The 17571-nt window shown below is 41.7% G+C and overlaps 1 protein-coding gene across 22 annotated transcripts in view; it reads left to right on the top strand.

Moving 5' to 3' along the window:
- Positions 1 to 17571, top strand: part of LDLRAD4 (low density lipoprotein receptor class A domain containing 4) — a 434307-nt gene that overhangs the window by 53005 nt on the left and 363731 nt on the right. For 12 of the 22 annotated variants that reach the window (XM_064577961.1, XM_064577954.1, XM_064577942.1 and 9 more), the window contains one exon: positions 2270 to 2360. Coding sequence is in view for 1 of the 22 variants with exons in the window: in XM_064577940.1 (XP_064434010.1) it covers positions 2270 to 2360 (91 nt within the window). In the remaining 21 variants the exon portion in view is untranslated. Of the gene's footprint in view, positions 1 to 2269; positions 2361 to 9152; positions 9262 to 17571 lie in introns of those variants that run through there. The other 10 variants (XM_064577956.1, XM_064577952.1, XM_064577951.1 and 7 more) reach the window with 3 other exon arrangements.

Genomic DNA, 17571 nt, shown 5'->3' with positions numbered 1-17571 from the left:
TGTTGTATGTAAGTGGTGAATCACTGAATTCTACTCCAGAAACCAGTGTTGTTAACTAAGTATGTTGTTAACCACTGTATGTTAACTAAGTAAAATTTAAATTAAAAAGAAGAAGAAGAAGTAAAAAAAGAAGTTGGTTTGGGGCTAGTGAGATCATCATCCCCACAGGACCATAGTTTATCATTTGAAAAACCATGTATGGATTCCTCAAATGCTTCATATTACAAGAAGCAGGGTATGGTCATCTATGTATAAAGAACTCTGCCACCATCTTCTCTAAGGTCCTAGGCTTAATAATTCTCTTTAGGGTCATCCTCTTGGGTGAACCATTGCACTTAATTTGACCCGAATTTTCCCTTATGGATGGATGAGGCAGGTAGGAAGGGCTGTTCTATTGTACCAATTATGTCTGCACATAATATATATGTATTTATTTTATACAATCCCTACACTTAATTACTAAATTAAATTTATTTTCTGTTGCTGCTTAACGAATTGCCATAAACTTAGTAGCTTAAACCAACACCCATAAATTGCTTCACAGTTTCTATGGGTCAGGAGTCTGGGCATGGTTTAACTGGCTCTTTGCTCAGGATATCAGAAGTTGGCAGTCAAGGTGTGGTCCCAGCTGTGTTCGCATCTGGAGGTAAGAGTGGGAAGAATCCACTTCTAAGATCATTCAAATTGTTGGTAGAATGCATTTCCTTGTAGCTATAGGACTGATGTTCCTGTTTCCTTGCTGGGTGTCAGCTGGGGGCCTCTCAGCTCCTCGAGGCCCCTGCAGTTCCTTGCCATGTGGCCTCCTCACCGTCCTTGTCACCATATAGCAGTTCGCCTCTTCAGAGGTAAAAAGGGAGTCTGTCACTCTCTAGTCTGCCGAGATGGAGTCTTGTATAGCATTGCCTGATCAAGGGAATGACCTCTCATTACTTCTGCCAAATTCTGTTGGTTAGAAGCAAGTCTCAGCTTCTGCCTGCACTCAAGAGTCATTTTGCCCACCACAGTACATTTCTGGTTATTCCACTGACTTTTTTTCTCAATAAGTCTGAACATTTGAATCCTAGGAAGACTGATGAGAGCAATCCCAGTTGAAGAATAAAAACTGTTTAGAAAACCAGAAGTGGCTTGTTTTCTTCTCTTAGTAGACAGTAAACAGGAGAAAGTAATGTCTGTGGCTTCATAGTATTGATACTAAGGAGTTACATAAAAACAGCAAGGTGTTTGGCTCATGTGTTCAGGGTGGACCTCCACAGGAATCTCATAGGATCCTCTGGCTAGACACAGTAATTTTTTATTTGGATGTCTTAGCATTGGCTGATCACTCAGGAGTGACATATGGTAGGAACACACTTTAAGGGACAAGTCTCCTGGAGAGTACGCTACAGCACACAAGCTAGACAGATGGTGGCTTATTCAACCTTGGACAGGAGTGTAGTCCTGCACATTGGCAGGCTGGGTGCTGAGAGGTGCTTGTGGTATCTGAGGCTGAGTTGACTGAGTTTACCTGAAACTGCTTTGTAAGGCAAAGGCAGTCACCCGATGTGACCTGGAATGGTGTGATGCACACACAGTATACTCATCAAGGTGGGATGAGGATGATCATGACAGATTGTGTGAACTGGAACTAGACCTGGACAAAGTCTGGAGCACCAAACTAGAGGATGTTCTACCAACAGGGTGAAGGCAGGTGTAAAGATGACCTTTCAGACAGAACCATGGGTGTTCCCCCAAGGGTCTTCACAAGCAAGGGTCCGTGTTGCTCCCACAAAATTAAACATATTTCATGGGAGGAAAAAGGTGCCCCTGGGCCTGCCTCTCTTTACAGTTAAGGATTGTGTGGATCCATGTGCTCACAAGTTAATTCAGACTGTTATGATTAAAAAAACCCCCAAATCCAATAAGGACATTGTTCATTATTTGTTCACGGCCCTCATTGAAGAAAAGTTTTGTGTGTTTAGAGGAATAAATTGTGTCTCTTTTGTTTGGAAGATAAGAACAGGGTGCCCCTTGTGGCTGCTCAAGAACTGATAGAGGGATTTTGTTCCTAGCTTAGTCATGTCCCTTACCTCAGATTTTTTGCTATAATTCTCCCTTCCTTTATTATTTGATGTTTACCTTTGTGTTCTTATTTTATTCATTTTGGTATTTGTAGTTTTTATTGTGATAGTCCGCAACTTTTTTTTTTTTTTTTTTGGAACTTGGGGAAAGGGAGGGTGCATTAAGAGAAACCAAGAAATGGTTTGGTGAAATTCTTTATTTTTCCTTTTAGCAGTTCAAGCTCTATATTTGTAACATCACACCGTTGTCTCCTGACTGGACCGTTTTCAAGAACTCACATCAGTTTTCATACAGCTTAAAAGGTGAGTAGAAGTTAAGACTGTTTGATAATGTTTGTGAAGCAGAGTTTGTCACAGCACTAACTGTTATGAGGGGTACATCATATGTACCTCTCAAAAAAGTCATGCAATTTCTAGGCACAAAGACTATCTTACTAATTTAGCTTTTTCCGATAGGAGGAAAGTTGTATGATATCAGATTAAATGTGACTTTTCTTTTTTGTTTATAATTCACGTTGAGCTGTGAATGTATATAAAATACATATTCCTAGATTTACTGAAAAAAATAATCTTACTATTCAACTTGTATTTGTTGCTGAGCCTGAGCATTTAATGCCCAGATACTTAAAAACACTTAAGATCCATGGGAAATGGGATTCCTTATTTGTCATTCTAAATTCTGTGTTTTGTTTGGTTTCCTACTTCATAAAATGGGGATAATAATGGGATTGCCATCAGAAATAAAGGAGTCATCATATTTAATACAGCATCTGGCATATAGCATATACTAAATAAATACTAGTTCCTTTCTCTTTCTTAGCTGTTGTAACATCAGGTGGGCAGGTTTTTCTTTCTCTGTATTGGTAGCACGTATGGTTTGTTATTGTAAAGAGGGGGTTGGCTTCCTAATTTACTGCATTTGGCTTTACGTTTGTGTGCCTGTGTCTGTTTTGGAGAGTGGGTGGAAGTAGCTGGGCATTGGGTTATCTGGAAGTAGAAGCTGAGGTGACACCTGTGTATTTCGGTCATCTCTGGACATCCTCAGACCCAAAGACCGATTCAGAGCCAGCCCTTGGGGGGACTGTCATTGAAGGTGCTGGGAGGGTACCAGGAGCATCCTACCCTGCCTCAGCTTGCCTGCCACCAGCTTTTCACTTTAGGCATACCTCTTCACCTCTCAGTGCCTCTATTTTGTCAACTCTTAATTGATTTTAGTGATTCTTGTTCTGACTAATTGCCAGTCTATGGGGAACATTAAATGAAGTAATACATGAGAGTCTTCAGGAAAGTAAGAAATTCTGTAAGATATAAGGTGCAACTTTTTCCTAAATTTTAATGTGCCAGGTATGACTCATTGTTTATTCCAAGTTTTTTAATAGACTGTAAGCTTTATAAGGGCGAGAATCTCCCTCCTTCCCCGCTATCCCCCCCCCCCCCCCCCCCGCCAGGCCTCAAGCAGTGCCTGGTATAATGGAGGAGTTCAGTAAAACTTTTGTCACATGAAAGGAACTGATGAAGATTCCCACCCTGGATGCTCTCTCAGAGCATATCCAAACTTTTTATTTATGGTTGTGGTTGAAAGTAGATGAGGCAGTTGGAGTGATTTAATGTGCTTCCTCACTGAGGCACACAGACCCTTGAATTTAAATGGACTTTTCACAGTTTGGAACCTTCCTAAAATTATAGGTGCTACGAAGCATGCAATATGTAACAAACAACACACGCTCTGAGTCCATTTTGGGGGCAATTCCTCTCTGTTGTTGAGTGAATGCAGTTCAAATGTGTTTGTTTCCTGAGTCGGACACTTAACCGACTGAGCCACCCAGGCGCCCCTTACTTGGTGAGTGTTGATGAGTTGTGCTATTTTTCTTCCATAATTTGGCATGCCCACCACCAGCTTAAGGTGGGAGGCAACAACTCATCCCTACCAGAGCCGAAGAGAGTGGGGGCACAGTTTAGTTACTCTTTCATCATCTCAGATCCAGTCCTCTTTAACCTTACCCACCAAAAACTAAAGCCATCTTCAAATAGAATTTTACTGGATAATTGAAATACCACTGGACTGTGCTCCTAAGGTCTGTACAGCTTGATTTACAAAATTTTGACAAAAGTAGAAATATACTTGCAAATTACATAAGAACCCGATTTCCCACCATATATGGGGTTACCTCATTCTGTCAGTTATTTTAAGCAGGTTTCAAAATTGGTAATGGAAATCTTTCTCTTGACTACATTACTGTATATGGATTTTAAATTAAATACAAGGCTGTGTTGCTCCTTATGAACATTAGAATGGTTAAAGAACAGATCCCTGTCTGCAGACCTACGTGTTGCTTTGTGCATCTCGGGTCATTTTCAGGCACCATACTTGGATTCTGAGGTGTTGTAAGAACTTTCACACCTCTAAAACAGGTTCTTACAGCTGACTGTCCTGGAATTTATATTTGCTCTGTTACTTGTAAAATTCTGTCTCTCAAAGCTCACAGCTGGACTGTGAGACATTCCTAAGTGCTGATAAGATGGACAGGTGGCATTACAACTCTGCTCCAACTGCTTGGCTAGGAAGGCCCAGGGAGGTCTGGATTTTTGCACTAACTGCAGAATGTGCCTGTCTTACTGTATAGTGGGTTTTTTTGGACTTGGTTCTAAAATGGGGTTGGGTTACCATGTTTAGGTTGTTATTTATTTATTTTTTTCATGGTTGCCTTTCAGTATTTAATGAGAAACTCCTGGTGGGGCTAGATTGTTATTAAATGTATTTTAAAATTTAAAATTGTGACCCATTTGATAAATTTGAAGACAGATACCTCTTGGCTGTATCACATTTTTTAAGGTATAGCTGGAAACATGGCCTTTGGCTCAAATTCTGTCCTTGCCACTTTCCTTCACTGTTTTACTCTGGCAAGTCCTAAGCCTCTGTGAGTCACAGCTTTTTTCATCTTTAAATGGGATAATATATATCTTGTGGAATTATTGTGAAGATGCCTAATTCAGCATTCACACACAGTAGGAGTTCAATAAAATGTCAGTTATTTGCCATCCAAATGCTAGTTCTGATCCAAGGACTGTGTGCTGGCAGGATCAGAGAAGAGGGAGTAGAGGCATGGATCTCTCTGTCCCCTTTAGGGTGGAGGAGGTTTGCTGAGGAATTTCATGAGGCATCTTCTTGCTAGAGCCAGGCGTGGTGGAATGCTAGTGCTGGTGACTTGACTGAGCACAATGCCTCTAGGATGTAGGTGAAGAAATCATTAATTCAAGCTTTTCACACCCTTTTCGTGTCCTTGTCGTGAGAGAAAGAAACCTCAGACTTAGATCTGGTTGGTTCTCAGCACACATAAGAAAGGTTCAGATGGGGAAAATCCCACCTCTCTTTTGGTTTCCTTTAAGGTCCTTAAAGGATCTGAAGTAGATGGTGAGGAACAGAGAGCAGTGTCAAAGTCTTCCTGTGTAAGACCTATGGTCCCAGTGGGGAGATGCTCCAGCATTAAAAAATAAGCTGAGGGTCTCCTGGGTGGCTCAGTTGGTTAAGTGTCTGCCTTCGGCTCAGTTCATGATCCCAGGGTCTTGGGATCGAGCCCCGCATTGGGCTCCCTGCTCAACGGTGAGCCTGCTTCTCCTTCTCCCTCTGCTGCTCCCCCTGCTTGTGCTCGCTCTCTCTGATGAATAAATGAATAAAATATATAAAAACATAACCTTAGATGCTAGCCATACATCCCTGACCTGAACTTCCTTGGCTTTGTGTTGAATTTGTTTTTTTTTTTAAAGATTTTATTTATTTATTTCTGAGAGAGAGCGAGCGCATAAGCAGGGGGGAGCGGCAGGCAGAGGGAGAAGCAGGCTCCCCACTGAGCAAGGAGCCCCATGTTGGACTTGATCGCAGGACCCCGGGATCATGACCCAAGCTAAAGGCAGATGCTTAACCGACTGAACCACTCAGGCGTCCCATAAATTTAAACTATTAAGGAAACTCAAAGAGGATCAGTAGTGCTGGGAGAAAGGACACTTTTGAGTGTAGGTCCCTGCTTTCTACACTGGTAAATAAAGCAAGGCTTATTTTCTCCAGATGTTTCCTTGGCATGTATAATAAAATAGATTAAACTGTGAAAATGTGATCAAACAACATTTGGAGCTTTGGTGTAAATGACCATATTGTGCTGGAGGTTCCCTAACGTGAAGGAGGATTAAACTCTGCTTTACAGTTAGGTTAGGATCATTCAGAGGCTGCACTAAAACTTCCTGTCTGTGTGAAGCCAGACAGTGGTGGGTTGGTGCCTCTCTGGCCTTCCAGTTTGTCATTAGAGAAGTGACACCAAAGTTCCCATTGGGAGGAGTTCCAGGACAGAGCCCAGGTTGACTAGTTCTGGGTTGCCCCTTGGCTTCTCAAAGAGTTTTTGGGTTCTCCAGGCCTCATTCAGGCCCTCCTTCTTCCTTTTTCCTCTCTCTCCTCTTCTTCCTCCCTCCCTCCTGCCTACCCCATGTATACACAGTGTCAGGGGACTCAGATCTGAAGTCCATCTCACTGCTTTCCCCTCAGTCTTTAAGGTTAAGAACAGCAAAAGAAAAATCGAAACTCTGCAAGGGCATCAGGGATGCTTTGTGCCATGTTCGGATTAGGAAAAATCAGCAATGTGAAGAGAAAGTCCGGCAAGCAGAAGCACCACTTTTAGAGACAGGGAAGCTCTGTTATTTCTGTCTGTGGCCTGTGAACTTGGGAATATTCTTTGCCTATTTGTTGGATTGTGTCCTTCTATTATTAGACTGTATTATTTTCTTAAAGTAGACTCATTCAGAGCTGTATCAGAAAGATACCTTTTCATTTTGCTTTAAAATCAAACATGCTAGCAGCTTCGTCAGCCCATGCCTAGCACAGTAGTGTCAAACTGCTAAAAAGCTAGCAAATTTTCCACCTAAAAATTTTGTGGGGGAGGTAAGGGTAGGGGGCGTGGGGAAGAGTATAAAAATAAACCTTTCAGAGATTCTGGGTTGCTTGGTGGCATGTGTAGTTTTCCATGGTGAGGGAGGTTAGAAATAGCATTGCTTTTTATGGGAGTCTCAGCAGCAGCTCAGAAATTTGGCTTTGCAGGCTCAGTCTCTCTGTGTGGGTGAGGCAGCTTCTGCAGCCTGTGGGGTGGGGGGCAGTGCCTGGCAGCACGCTCTGGCACTGTCACTGTCTGTCTTCCTGCCTCCCCAACCCCCGCTTGGTGTCACCCAGATGAATAGCACTCAAGTGTAAAATGCGCTTACCAAGGTCAGGTTCTTGTGATGACTTGCCGGTGGCAACTGATGCCAGTTGTAACAGACTGAGTCTCAGCGGTCCCCACAAAGTCACATTGGGACATGTGTGAGGGCGGTCACTGGGAGCAGGTACCATCATCTGGGGGGAGTTGTCCTTCAGGGCTGCTTCGTGTCAGACTGGCTGAATGTCTTGAGCTTATATGAGATGACCTCCCCTTAGAGTTTTGATTATCAGTGGGGTGGATGGGTCACCCCATCAACAGGAGTCCTTATGGATTCTTGAAATTTGTCAGTTACATAATTTCCGCAAATGGAGGTAGGTTGCCAAGTGTTTCTCAAATTCAATGTAGAAAGATGGAAGGAAACAGCCACTGGGACAGAGGTTTTTAACCTCCAGGGGACCCAGGGCATATGTGAATTTCTTGAAATCGTGCCTGTTCCTGCAGAGAAAGCCAGAGGGCTTTGATGGGATTCTCAGTAAGATTTTGACCTCCAAAAAGGTTAAGAGCATTTGCAGTAGAGCATGAGATGTGAAGTTCACGTAACTTGGAAAAATCATTTTGGAAATGTAATGAGTATGGGCAGAGGAAGAGGTTGACAGAAATAAAGAGGACAGGCAGAGGAAGGAGAGGGATCCAGTTATAAAGTGTTTAACCCGACAACACAAAAGGGGACTGAGGGAGGTTTCCATTGGGGTTTTGCTTTGTAGGCTTTTTTCTTGAACCTCATGTAATATTTGTTTTTGTGTCAGAGATGATTTCTGCTGAAGGCTGTTTGGCAATCGATGCTTGGTTAACTTTGCAAGCTCAGTGCTTGAGAAGGTACCTGCTGCTCACAAGATGTCTGGGGTCTGTATGGATTCAGCCTAGCATTTAATGGTTCCTCTCTCTTTTCCTGGGATCCACTTTGCCATGGTTCTCCACATTTTCCACACCTGGACGTTATGATAGGGCAGTCAGGGGACTCGCTTGTTCAGAGATGATAGAGGAAACATTAGGCAATGAGAGTGCTTCATCTCAGCTCCACAACACGCTGTGGGCTTTGGGGCTTGCTCAACGGTGCTTTGCTTCAGTACCTTCAGCCTAACTGGGCCTGTCATATTTGGGAGACAAGATTGCCGAATAAGTGCACAGCTAATTTACAAATGCAGAGTATTACAGCTGCCAGTGATCATGTAGGAGAGAGTGCCAGGGCAGGTCAGCAGGGCTACCCTGCCTGGGCTACATGCTCCGCTTAGGAACAGAAGTTGTTCTGTTGAGTTCACAGATACAGCTACAGGAGCAGGGAAATCATGGTATTGGTGAGTTTATCAGTTACAATGGCCACTTCTCTGTCTTCACAGCAGCGCGTTGGAGATGGGGCATTTGGGGCAGGGAAATACTCATCCTAAACACTCTCTGACCTGAGTCTGCATTAACTTTTTAAAAAGTTCCTAAGTTGCTATCTGTTATGTAGGTTCTGTTCTGTTCTAATATTTTTCCTGTGCTGTTATAGCCCAAGAATATAATGCCTTGGCCTTCTTTACTTCTAGACTTGGGTTGAGCTGCATTTACCCAGTACAGTGACTAGGCAGGGAGTTCTACTTCCTATGCTGTTTAGTCTGGCAACTGCCACATGTGAGGCATAAAAATAACAATAGGCCCTGAGATTCTTGGATCATTTGAGAAAGAGTTGTTTCACGGGGCCGGGTGGGTTTGCGAAATGTTTTTGTAGTACTTTGTAAGGTATAATGGTGCTTTTGAGTCATTTTTAAAAGAAATTGTTACAATTTAGGATTGTCATATTTAGGTTAGTTACCTATTTTTTGATCTTTAATTGGTTCTCAAACTTCTTCTCCTTTCTTTTTTTTTTTTTTTAAAGTAGGCTCCACACCCAGTGTGGAGCCCAAAATGGGGCTTGAACTTTTGACCCTGAGATCAAGACCTGAGCTGAGATCAAGAGTTGGACGCTGAACCACTGAGCCACCCAGGTGCTCCTTTTTTTTTTTTAAATTGTGGTAAAATATATGTAAGATGGAGAATTTGGAACCCTGTGCATAGCTGGTAGGAATGAAAAATGGTACAGCTGCTATGGAAAACAGTATGTTTTAACCATTTTAAGTGTAAAGTTCAGTGGCATTAAATACATTTTCATTGTTCTGCAGCCATCATCACCATCCATCCCTAGAACTATTTTCATTTTGAAAAACTTAGAACTCTGTACCCATTAAGCACTAGCTCCCCATTCCTCCTGCTTCCTGCCCCTAGCCCCTGGCAACCACCATTCTCCTGTCTCTATGAACTTGACTAGTCTAGATACTTCATATGAGTGGCATCATACAGTATTTGTGTTTTTGTGACTGGCTTATTGCACTTAGCATGATGGGTGCTAAGGGTTCATCAGTGTTATAGCATGTGTCAGAACTTTCTTCCTCTTTTAAGGCTGGTAATATTACATTGTATGGGTATACCACATTTTGCTTATCCATTTATTCATTGTTGGACCATTGGCTTGCTTCTACCTTTTGGCTATTGTGAATAATGCTGCTATAAATATGGGTGTCCATGTATCTCTTTGAATCCCTGCTTTCAGTTCTTTTGGGTATCCTCATTTTTTAAAAAAAGTAAAACTCCCAGAACTTATTTTTTTTTCCCCAAAACTTATTTTTTAAAGCACACTCTCAAGTAGACACTATTAAGAATCCAAAAGAGGGGTGCCTGGGTGGCTCAGTCGGTTGAGTGTCTGCCTTCAGCTCAGGTCATGATTTCAGGGTCCAGGGATCGAGCCCCATGTCGGGCTCCCTGCTCAGTGGGGAGTCTGCTTCTCCTTCTCTCCCTCTGCCCATTCCCCTGTTCATGCTCTCTGTTTCTTTCTCTCTCAAATAAATAAATAAAATCTTTAAAAAAAGGAATCCAAAAGAAAGGTATGTTGAAGTATGGAGGTGATCTAGTTGAACTACAAGATTTACAAATATAAACTAATTAAAGGGAAATAAAAGAATAAAATTGAGAACTCTACCTTATTGTAGATAATAAATGTCATTAGAGGCCAGTGAGCCTCTAGTACATGTTTCTGACTGAGGGATTATTCTTAGACAAGACTCTGGGTAGGGCCAGATAACCAACTTCCAGGAACAACATAGTTAGCCTACAAATTGTTCTTGTGTTGTCAGGACTGCAAGGGGACATTGTCAGGAGATGTGAAGAAATGGGGAAATGGGAAAATTTCTAGTCAGATTCTTGTTTTTCTTGAATGTTGGAAAAATATTAAATTGTGACCTTTTAAGGATAATAGTACATTATTTTATGATAAGAATTCTTCAAAGTTTTACTAGAATGACTTGTAACAATGATATGAAATAGGAAGGTTTTCATGTTAGGTTTGCAGTGTCAGTTCATTGCAGTGCCTTCTGTGTGGTATGGCAGCTTGTAAGGGTAGACTCACAGTTAGGAACCTACCACTTACTATGCCCCCATTTTCTTTAGTGTATGAAATGCCCCATCAAATCAAGAAATAAAACTAATATGTGAGAGTATAGAGAAACTCATCTTAATCTGGGCAAACTTTGGCTTTCAAAAGTATGAAGATGTCTATAAGTCACTAAGATGAAGAAGTTGTTAGAAGAGGAGCAGTGGGAAAATAATCAGCTGTTTGTGATAAAATTTATCTTTAACACACATTTACAGAGCTGGGCACTCTGAGGACTTGGGCACAAAGATAATGGGAAGCAGTTCTTGCCTTACAGAGGGACACATCTCCTCCTGATGGAGGAGATCCACAATATGTCCTTAGTCATAGTCCATAGTGACGTGTCCCTAGCACATTGTGCCGAGGGGACCCAGGGCAGAGATACCTTGTATACCCGTCTAGGAAAGTTTGTTGGTACACTCACAGGGGTGGTGACATTTAAAGTGGGTCTTAAACCATGAACTGTAGTTTTCCAGGTGGACAAATGTAAGGTGAGAGCATTCTGAGCACTGGGTAAGTCTCACACAAATATGTGGGAAAATTAACAGTGTGTTAGGAGAGTAGAAATGTGGCTGGGATGTAGGGTGCTTGAGAAGGAAGGCAAGAGATAGAGATAGGTTAGAAAAGGAAGTTGGGACCAGACCATAAAGTATTTGAATGTGGTGCATAGATTATCCTGTAGTGTGGGGAACCCCATTTTGGGCTTTTCAGGGAAGATGATGACATTAGATATGTGTTTAGGGAAGTCAAGTCTGGTGGCCATGGGTAGGAGTGATTGGAGGGGAGAGACAGAAGCTAAGATCAGCCAGCCAGAAAGAATAGCATGGAGGTTTTTCGGGGGAAGAGGTGAAAAGGCCTGCACTGCACTGGGCAGCGGTGACAGAGAAGAGGGCCTAGAGCAGAGAGGCTTTGGGTGTGCCCATTGAGCAAATGTGGATTCCAAAATAACTTTTGGGCTTCAGCCTTGGGTAAATGAGAAGATGGTATGGGCAGAGACAGGCAACCAAGGGGGTGGAGCTCACCTAGGGTGAGATTTCTTGACTGGCATGCCTGTAGGACATCTGGGGGGTGGCTAGAGATCAGTTAGATAGCAGTCTGAGGAGAGGAGAGGTCGTGACAACAAGATGGAGATTTGGGAGTCATCAGCATGTGGCAAGATCATCGCAAAGGTGTAGAACAAGTAAGAGCAGGACTTCTGAAAGGGCATGAAGGCCACAAATATATAACTTTCTTTGACTTATAATAATGATGATCATCTATTCTGTTATCAAGTTTTTGTCTGTTTCTTGAGTTGTCCGAAAACAGTTGTTACGCTTTAATATTTAGTACTGTGTATCCTTTTACCTCATCAGTGCAGCCTTAGAGATTTTCCTCTTGGTATATCCATATCCAAAGCATTTCCTGTCTATACCTGGACACCTTAAGGCCTGTTGCAATCACACTCACTCTTGTATGTATCATCTAAAAAAAAAAATTACTCCAAATAGTGCATATTATAGTCAGCCTTCATCTATGGCCATACTACCCTGAACGTGCCCGATCTCATCTGATCTCAGAAGCTAAGCAGGGTCAGGCCTGGTTAGTACTTGGATGGGAGTCAGCCTTCAATGTGGGGTGATTTTGCCCATGAACTCCTGGTTTCAAAATCCCCTAACATAATATCTTGTCTTCTTCCTTTAACTATCTAGAAGTACTTTTAAGAATTTTACCCCAGGGATGCCTGGGTGGCTTAGTCGGTTAAGCGTCTGCCTTCGGCTCAGGTCATGATCCCAGGGTTCTGGGATCGAGTCCTGCATCGGGCTCCTTGCTCAGCGGGGAGCCTGCTTCTCCCTTTGCCTGCTACTGCCCCTGCTTGTGCTCTCTCTGACAAATAAATAAGTAAAATCTTTAAAAAAAAAAAATTTTACTGCATTTATCAATCATAACTCATAAAGCTGGAAAAAAAATTTTCACTCCATCTCTAAAATGCAATTGGAAAAATTACCTTGTTGATATTCTGCCATTAGAAATTGGGACCACTCGGGCGCCTGGGTGGCTCAGTTGGTTAAGCGACTGCCTTCGGCTCAGGTCATGATCCTGGAGTCCCGGGATCGAGTCCCGCATTGGGCTCCCTGCTCGGCAGGGAGTCTGCTTCTCCCTCTGACCCTCCTCCCTCTCATGCTCTCTGTCTCTCATTCTCTCTCTCTCTCAAATAAATAAATAAAATCTTTAAAAAAAAAATTAAAAAAGAAAAAAGAAATTGGGACCACTCAAAAGCCTTGTAATCAATCTTCTTTTAAAAATGCATTTTGGGCGCCTGGGTGGCTCAGTTGGTTAAGTGACTGCCTTTGGCTCAGGTCATGATCCTGGAGTCCCGGGATCGAGTCCCACATCGGGCTCCCTGCTCAGCGGGGAGTCTGCTTCTCCCTCTGAGCCTCTTCCCTCTCATGCTCTCTGTCTCTCATTCTCTCTCTCTCAAATAAATAAATAAAATCCTTTAAAAAATGCATTTTAATGAATATTACTTTATTAATACAGAACCAAAGGTAAGGATAAAATGGGTTTTGTGTTCTATATCTCCTGGGTTGAATGAGCTCTTGTCTTGTTTTACTTTGGAAGGTGGGTAAGAGGGTGGCAACATTTTTTGGGTAAATAATCTACTCTTGGCCTGTGTATACTCATTTACATTCTTGTCTCACGCCCTGGCTGTGATGATTTGACTCTGCTGAGGGGGCCTTTACATTTTCTCCACCATCTGCTCTCACATTATGGACTGGGGGGTGTGCTCAAATTATTACTATTACTAGTCTGATTTCATGTAGAACTTAGTTTGGGTGAGTGGAGACAGAAACACTTATTATGAGGAGTAGCCTTAGTCTAAGTTAAAATCAGATAATTGAATATTTATTTCAGAGAACATTCTAGTAATTAATATAAGCTTCCTGCAATTAAGAATAATTAATAGGAGGGGCACCTGTGTGGCTCAGCCATTAGGCATCTGCCTTCGGCTCATGTCATGGTCCCAGCATCCTGGGATCAAGCCCCGTATCGGGCTCCCTGCTCAGAGGGAAGCCTGCTTCTCCCTCTCTCGCTCCCCTGCTTGTGCTCCCTCTCTTGCTGTGGCTCTCTCTGTCAAATAAATAAATAAAATCTTAAAAAAAGAATAATTAATAGATCAATTAAACACTGATGACATTGGTTCAGTGCAGAGAAAAATGTTAAAAACTTTATTTACAAGGAGGCAAAGAGTTTAAAGCAAAATGTACCTGTAAAGCTAGTTTTAGTATAGTCATCTGAGTTTCTAGAGTTTTTAGAAAATCTAATATAGACCTAAAAGCTATCAGATAAATGACCAGGTACTATAATCATTATCTTAAAAAATGATTACTGTATTCCATGAAGAAGGTGGAATGGGAATAATTTATCAATTTTTAGTCCTCTCACGTTTTGAACAAAAGATTTGCTTATGTAGCAATTCTAATGTAGTTTGTGGGTTTTTTTTTTAATTATTGATAAAACATAGCAGTTGTATAATTCCTCAACTAAATGTATGTGGAATATAAACCAGAATAAAATGGGCATATACTCCAACCTCAATTTCAGATCATTAAAGTGAAATAATCTCTTTTTAACCACCTTCCATCATGTTAGCCCAAATTACATCAATAAAGGTCTATACCATATCTGTTTAAAGGACAAAAATTTATTGAAATTGAAAGATGTACTTTGGACATCCATAATAGAACTGTTTACATTAAAACGATGTCAATTTTACAGCAAAGTAAAATTTTAGAAAGGACCAGATACACAGCTTCAGCTATTTCATACTAAAATATTGTGGACAATATAATTTCAGTATAACAAAAAGGATCCATAAAGGAATCCATAAAGTAATTTGGATAATATTGTGACTACAAATGAAAAATGTTTTAGAAACCACTGCTGTAAGTGAATCAAAGGCCATAATAACAGATCTACCAACTTTGGCAATAGACTGTACTTCTGTACTTTGGTGACCCTAATAAAGCAGTTAAGACCTACTAATAAAACTGTCCTTTGCAAAAACATTTAAAACACCACCTAGAAAAAAACAAACAAATATGGAGCTTCGGCAAAAGAACAAAAACACTATGGAAACAGCATTATCCAAGCCTTTAGGCATTTTGGCAGTTGGGGGCCTTTAGAAGCACCAGTTGGACCTCATAAGGAACTTAGGCTCTCTTCTCCTTTGCAGAATTGAGAATGCTCCACTGCTTGGTATTTTCCACATTATTGTAAGGATCCCCAACACAGACCTATTTAGTAGTTGTTTTGAATATGCTCTGGGCTTGTATAATGTTCTGTTGAGTTCTAATGGTTTACTTCTTAGGGACTTACATCATGTTTGTTTTCTCATTTGCATCTACTGCATAGATGAATAAACTGAGGGAATGAGAGATTACATGAGGCATATAATAGGATTTCTGATGACTTTTACACTGTTGGACGGGGTTAGTAGAATATTGTAGATTGCAGCACATTGAATGGTTCAAAGATTCATAAATGTGTAAATATAAGTGAGATTTAATACTATTAGTTGGCTGATTAATTGTCTAATTACTTAACTTTAAACCTTCTTCAGAAGTGTCATCTGTCTTTAATTTACAATTGAATAAAAAATATTGACTCCATCTTTTGGGAACTTTAATTTTTAGTAGAGAAAGCATAAATAGGGACTGTGATTAAGAATTGCTAGTTGTCCATTGTAGTACTTTGCAAAGTAAAAGATAGATTGGTAAAATTATCTGGGGTCCATCTGTCTCTGTTTTAGAGGGTTTTGCTTACCTGCAGACCCAGCTGTGTCCAGTCCTGAGCTGTGGGGATTGCCATGGAGAGAACAGCTGTATTGCAGATCACCAAATGTGAACTCTCCTTTGCTGAAGTTTGGTGCTTGAACTTTTAGTTTCAGGGGTGAAGAATCATGCTCAAAAATAGGCTTCCTCCTACCTAAAGAAGAACCATATTCTAGTTTAGTCTTTCATATGAACATTGGGGGATCACATGAGAGGTGCAACAGCCTCTAGGGGAACCACTGGAACATTCTGTATTTTCAGTTTGGGACAACAAGACTGATTCTTGGCTCTGTGTGTATACCTTTCCCATATCCAGTGTGTAGTTCTTATGTATTGGTAGATGTGGTGGGTTCAGGAACCCAGTGGGATGATAACCCTGCAGAAGACTTCAGTCCTCCTGAGTGTGGCTGGACAGTTGATGCCTCCTCTTTGTTGATGGGAGCATCCATTCCTTCCTCTTTATCATCAGACTGGATGACTTTGTTTCTCTATGATTCTCAGTCCCATGATCCTTGAAGAGAAAGAGGAGCTGGGCATTCCTTTCTGTTCATGGTTCTTAGAAAAGTGTTAATACTTTGGGTGCCTTAAATGTTTAGTTTGTAGTCAATGTGATGGTTAATTCTATGTGTTAACTTGACTGGGTCAAGAGGTGCCCAGATTAAACATTTCTGGGCATGTCTGTGAGGATGTTTACAGCTGAGGTTAGCATTTGAGTTGGTGAACTCAGTAGGTGACCCTCCTCATTGTAGGTGGACACCATCCAATCTGCTGAGGGCCTGCATAAAACAGAAGGTGAGGGACGAATGAATTGGCATCTTTTGCCTCCTGTTTGCCTGCTTCAGCTGTGACATTGGTCTTCTCCTGTCCCTGGGGTTTACACCATCGGCTTTCTGGTTCTCCGGCTTTTAGGCTCAGACTGGAATTATACTACTGACATTCCTGGATCTGCAGCTTGCAGATGGCAGATCCTGGGACTTGTCAGCCTCTGTAATTGTGTGAACCAATTCCTCATAACCAATTTTCTTCCTCCCTCCCTCTTTCCCTTCCTTCCTTCTTCTCCCTCCTTCCACCCCGTCTCTCTCTTTCTCACCTGTGTGTGTGTGTGTGTGTGTGTGTATCCTATTGCTTTTGTTTCTCTGGAGAACCCTGACTAATACAGTCAGCTTAAGAGTTTGTAGCAGCTGCCTCTATATTAATCTGATTTTGTTTATATTCTAAGCATTCTTCCAGCTCAACATCCACCTTTTTGCATATCTAACTTACTCTAGATAAAACAATCCTCAAGTCATTAGAACACCATAGAATTTTCGCTTGGCCAGAAGGATTGATAGCTATTAAAAGTTCCATTTCTTCAGTTTTCTCTTTTTCTGTATTCATTCTCCAGACAGATATTCTTAACAAAAAAGACTGGGTTTGTTTTAGGCATATTTTTGTGCCTTATTCCTGTACTTGTATGTGCATATTTTCCTTTTTGATAAGAAGCAAGTCAGGGTTTCCTGATAGAGTTTTGTTGTCCACCATCAGTTGTGTGACCTACTCCTTATTGGTAGGTAGCAGTGAAACACTTAGTGAAATATGAAACTAGAGGTCAAGCTCTGCATATATTCTAAGAAGTTAGAGTATAACAGAAAAATGAAAAAATCTTTTCTATTTTTTTTTTAAGATTTTATTTATTTATTTGACAGAGAGAGAGACAGCGAGAGAGGGAACACAAACAGAGGGAGTGGGAGAGGCAGAAACAGGCTTCCCGCGGAGCAGGGAGCCCGATGCGGGGCTGGATCCCAGGACCCTGCCGAAGGCAGACGCTTAACACTGAGCCATCCAGGTGCCCCCCTATTTTTAAATCATAGCTGATTTATACCAAACCTTTGCCTCCAAGATAGGCCTATAAAAATAGAAGAGGGGGGCGCCTGGGTGGCTCAGTTGGTTAAGCATCAGCCTTCGGCTCAGGTCATGATCCCAGGGTCCTGGGATTAAGCTCCGAGATTAAGCTCCAAGTCGGGCATCCTGCTTGGTGGGGA

This window comes from Mirounga angustirostris, unplaced genomic scaffold, assembly GCF_029215605.1.
Source record: "Mirounga angustirostris isolate CCGP_5_RB_7025 unplaced genomic scaffold, mMirAng1.0.hap1 SCAF_14, whole genome shotgun sequence".
Taxonomy (NCBI): Eukaryota; Metazoa; Chordata; class Mammalia; order Carnivora; family Phocidae; genus Mirounga; species Mirounga angustirostris.
The sequence above is the reverse complement of the archived record's forward strand: the minus strand, read 5'-3'. Positions and strand labels throughout refer to the sequence as shown.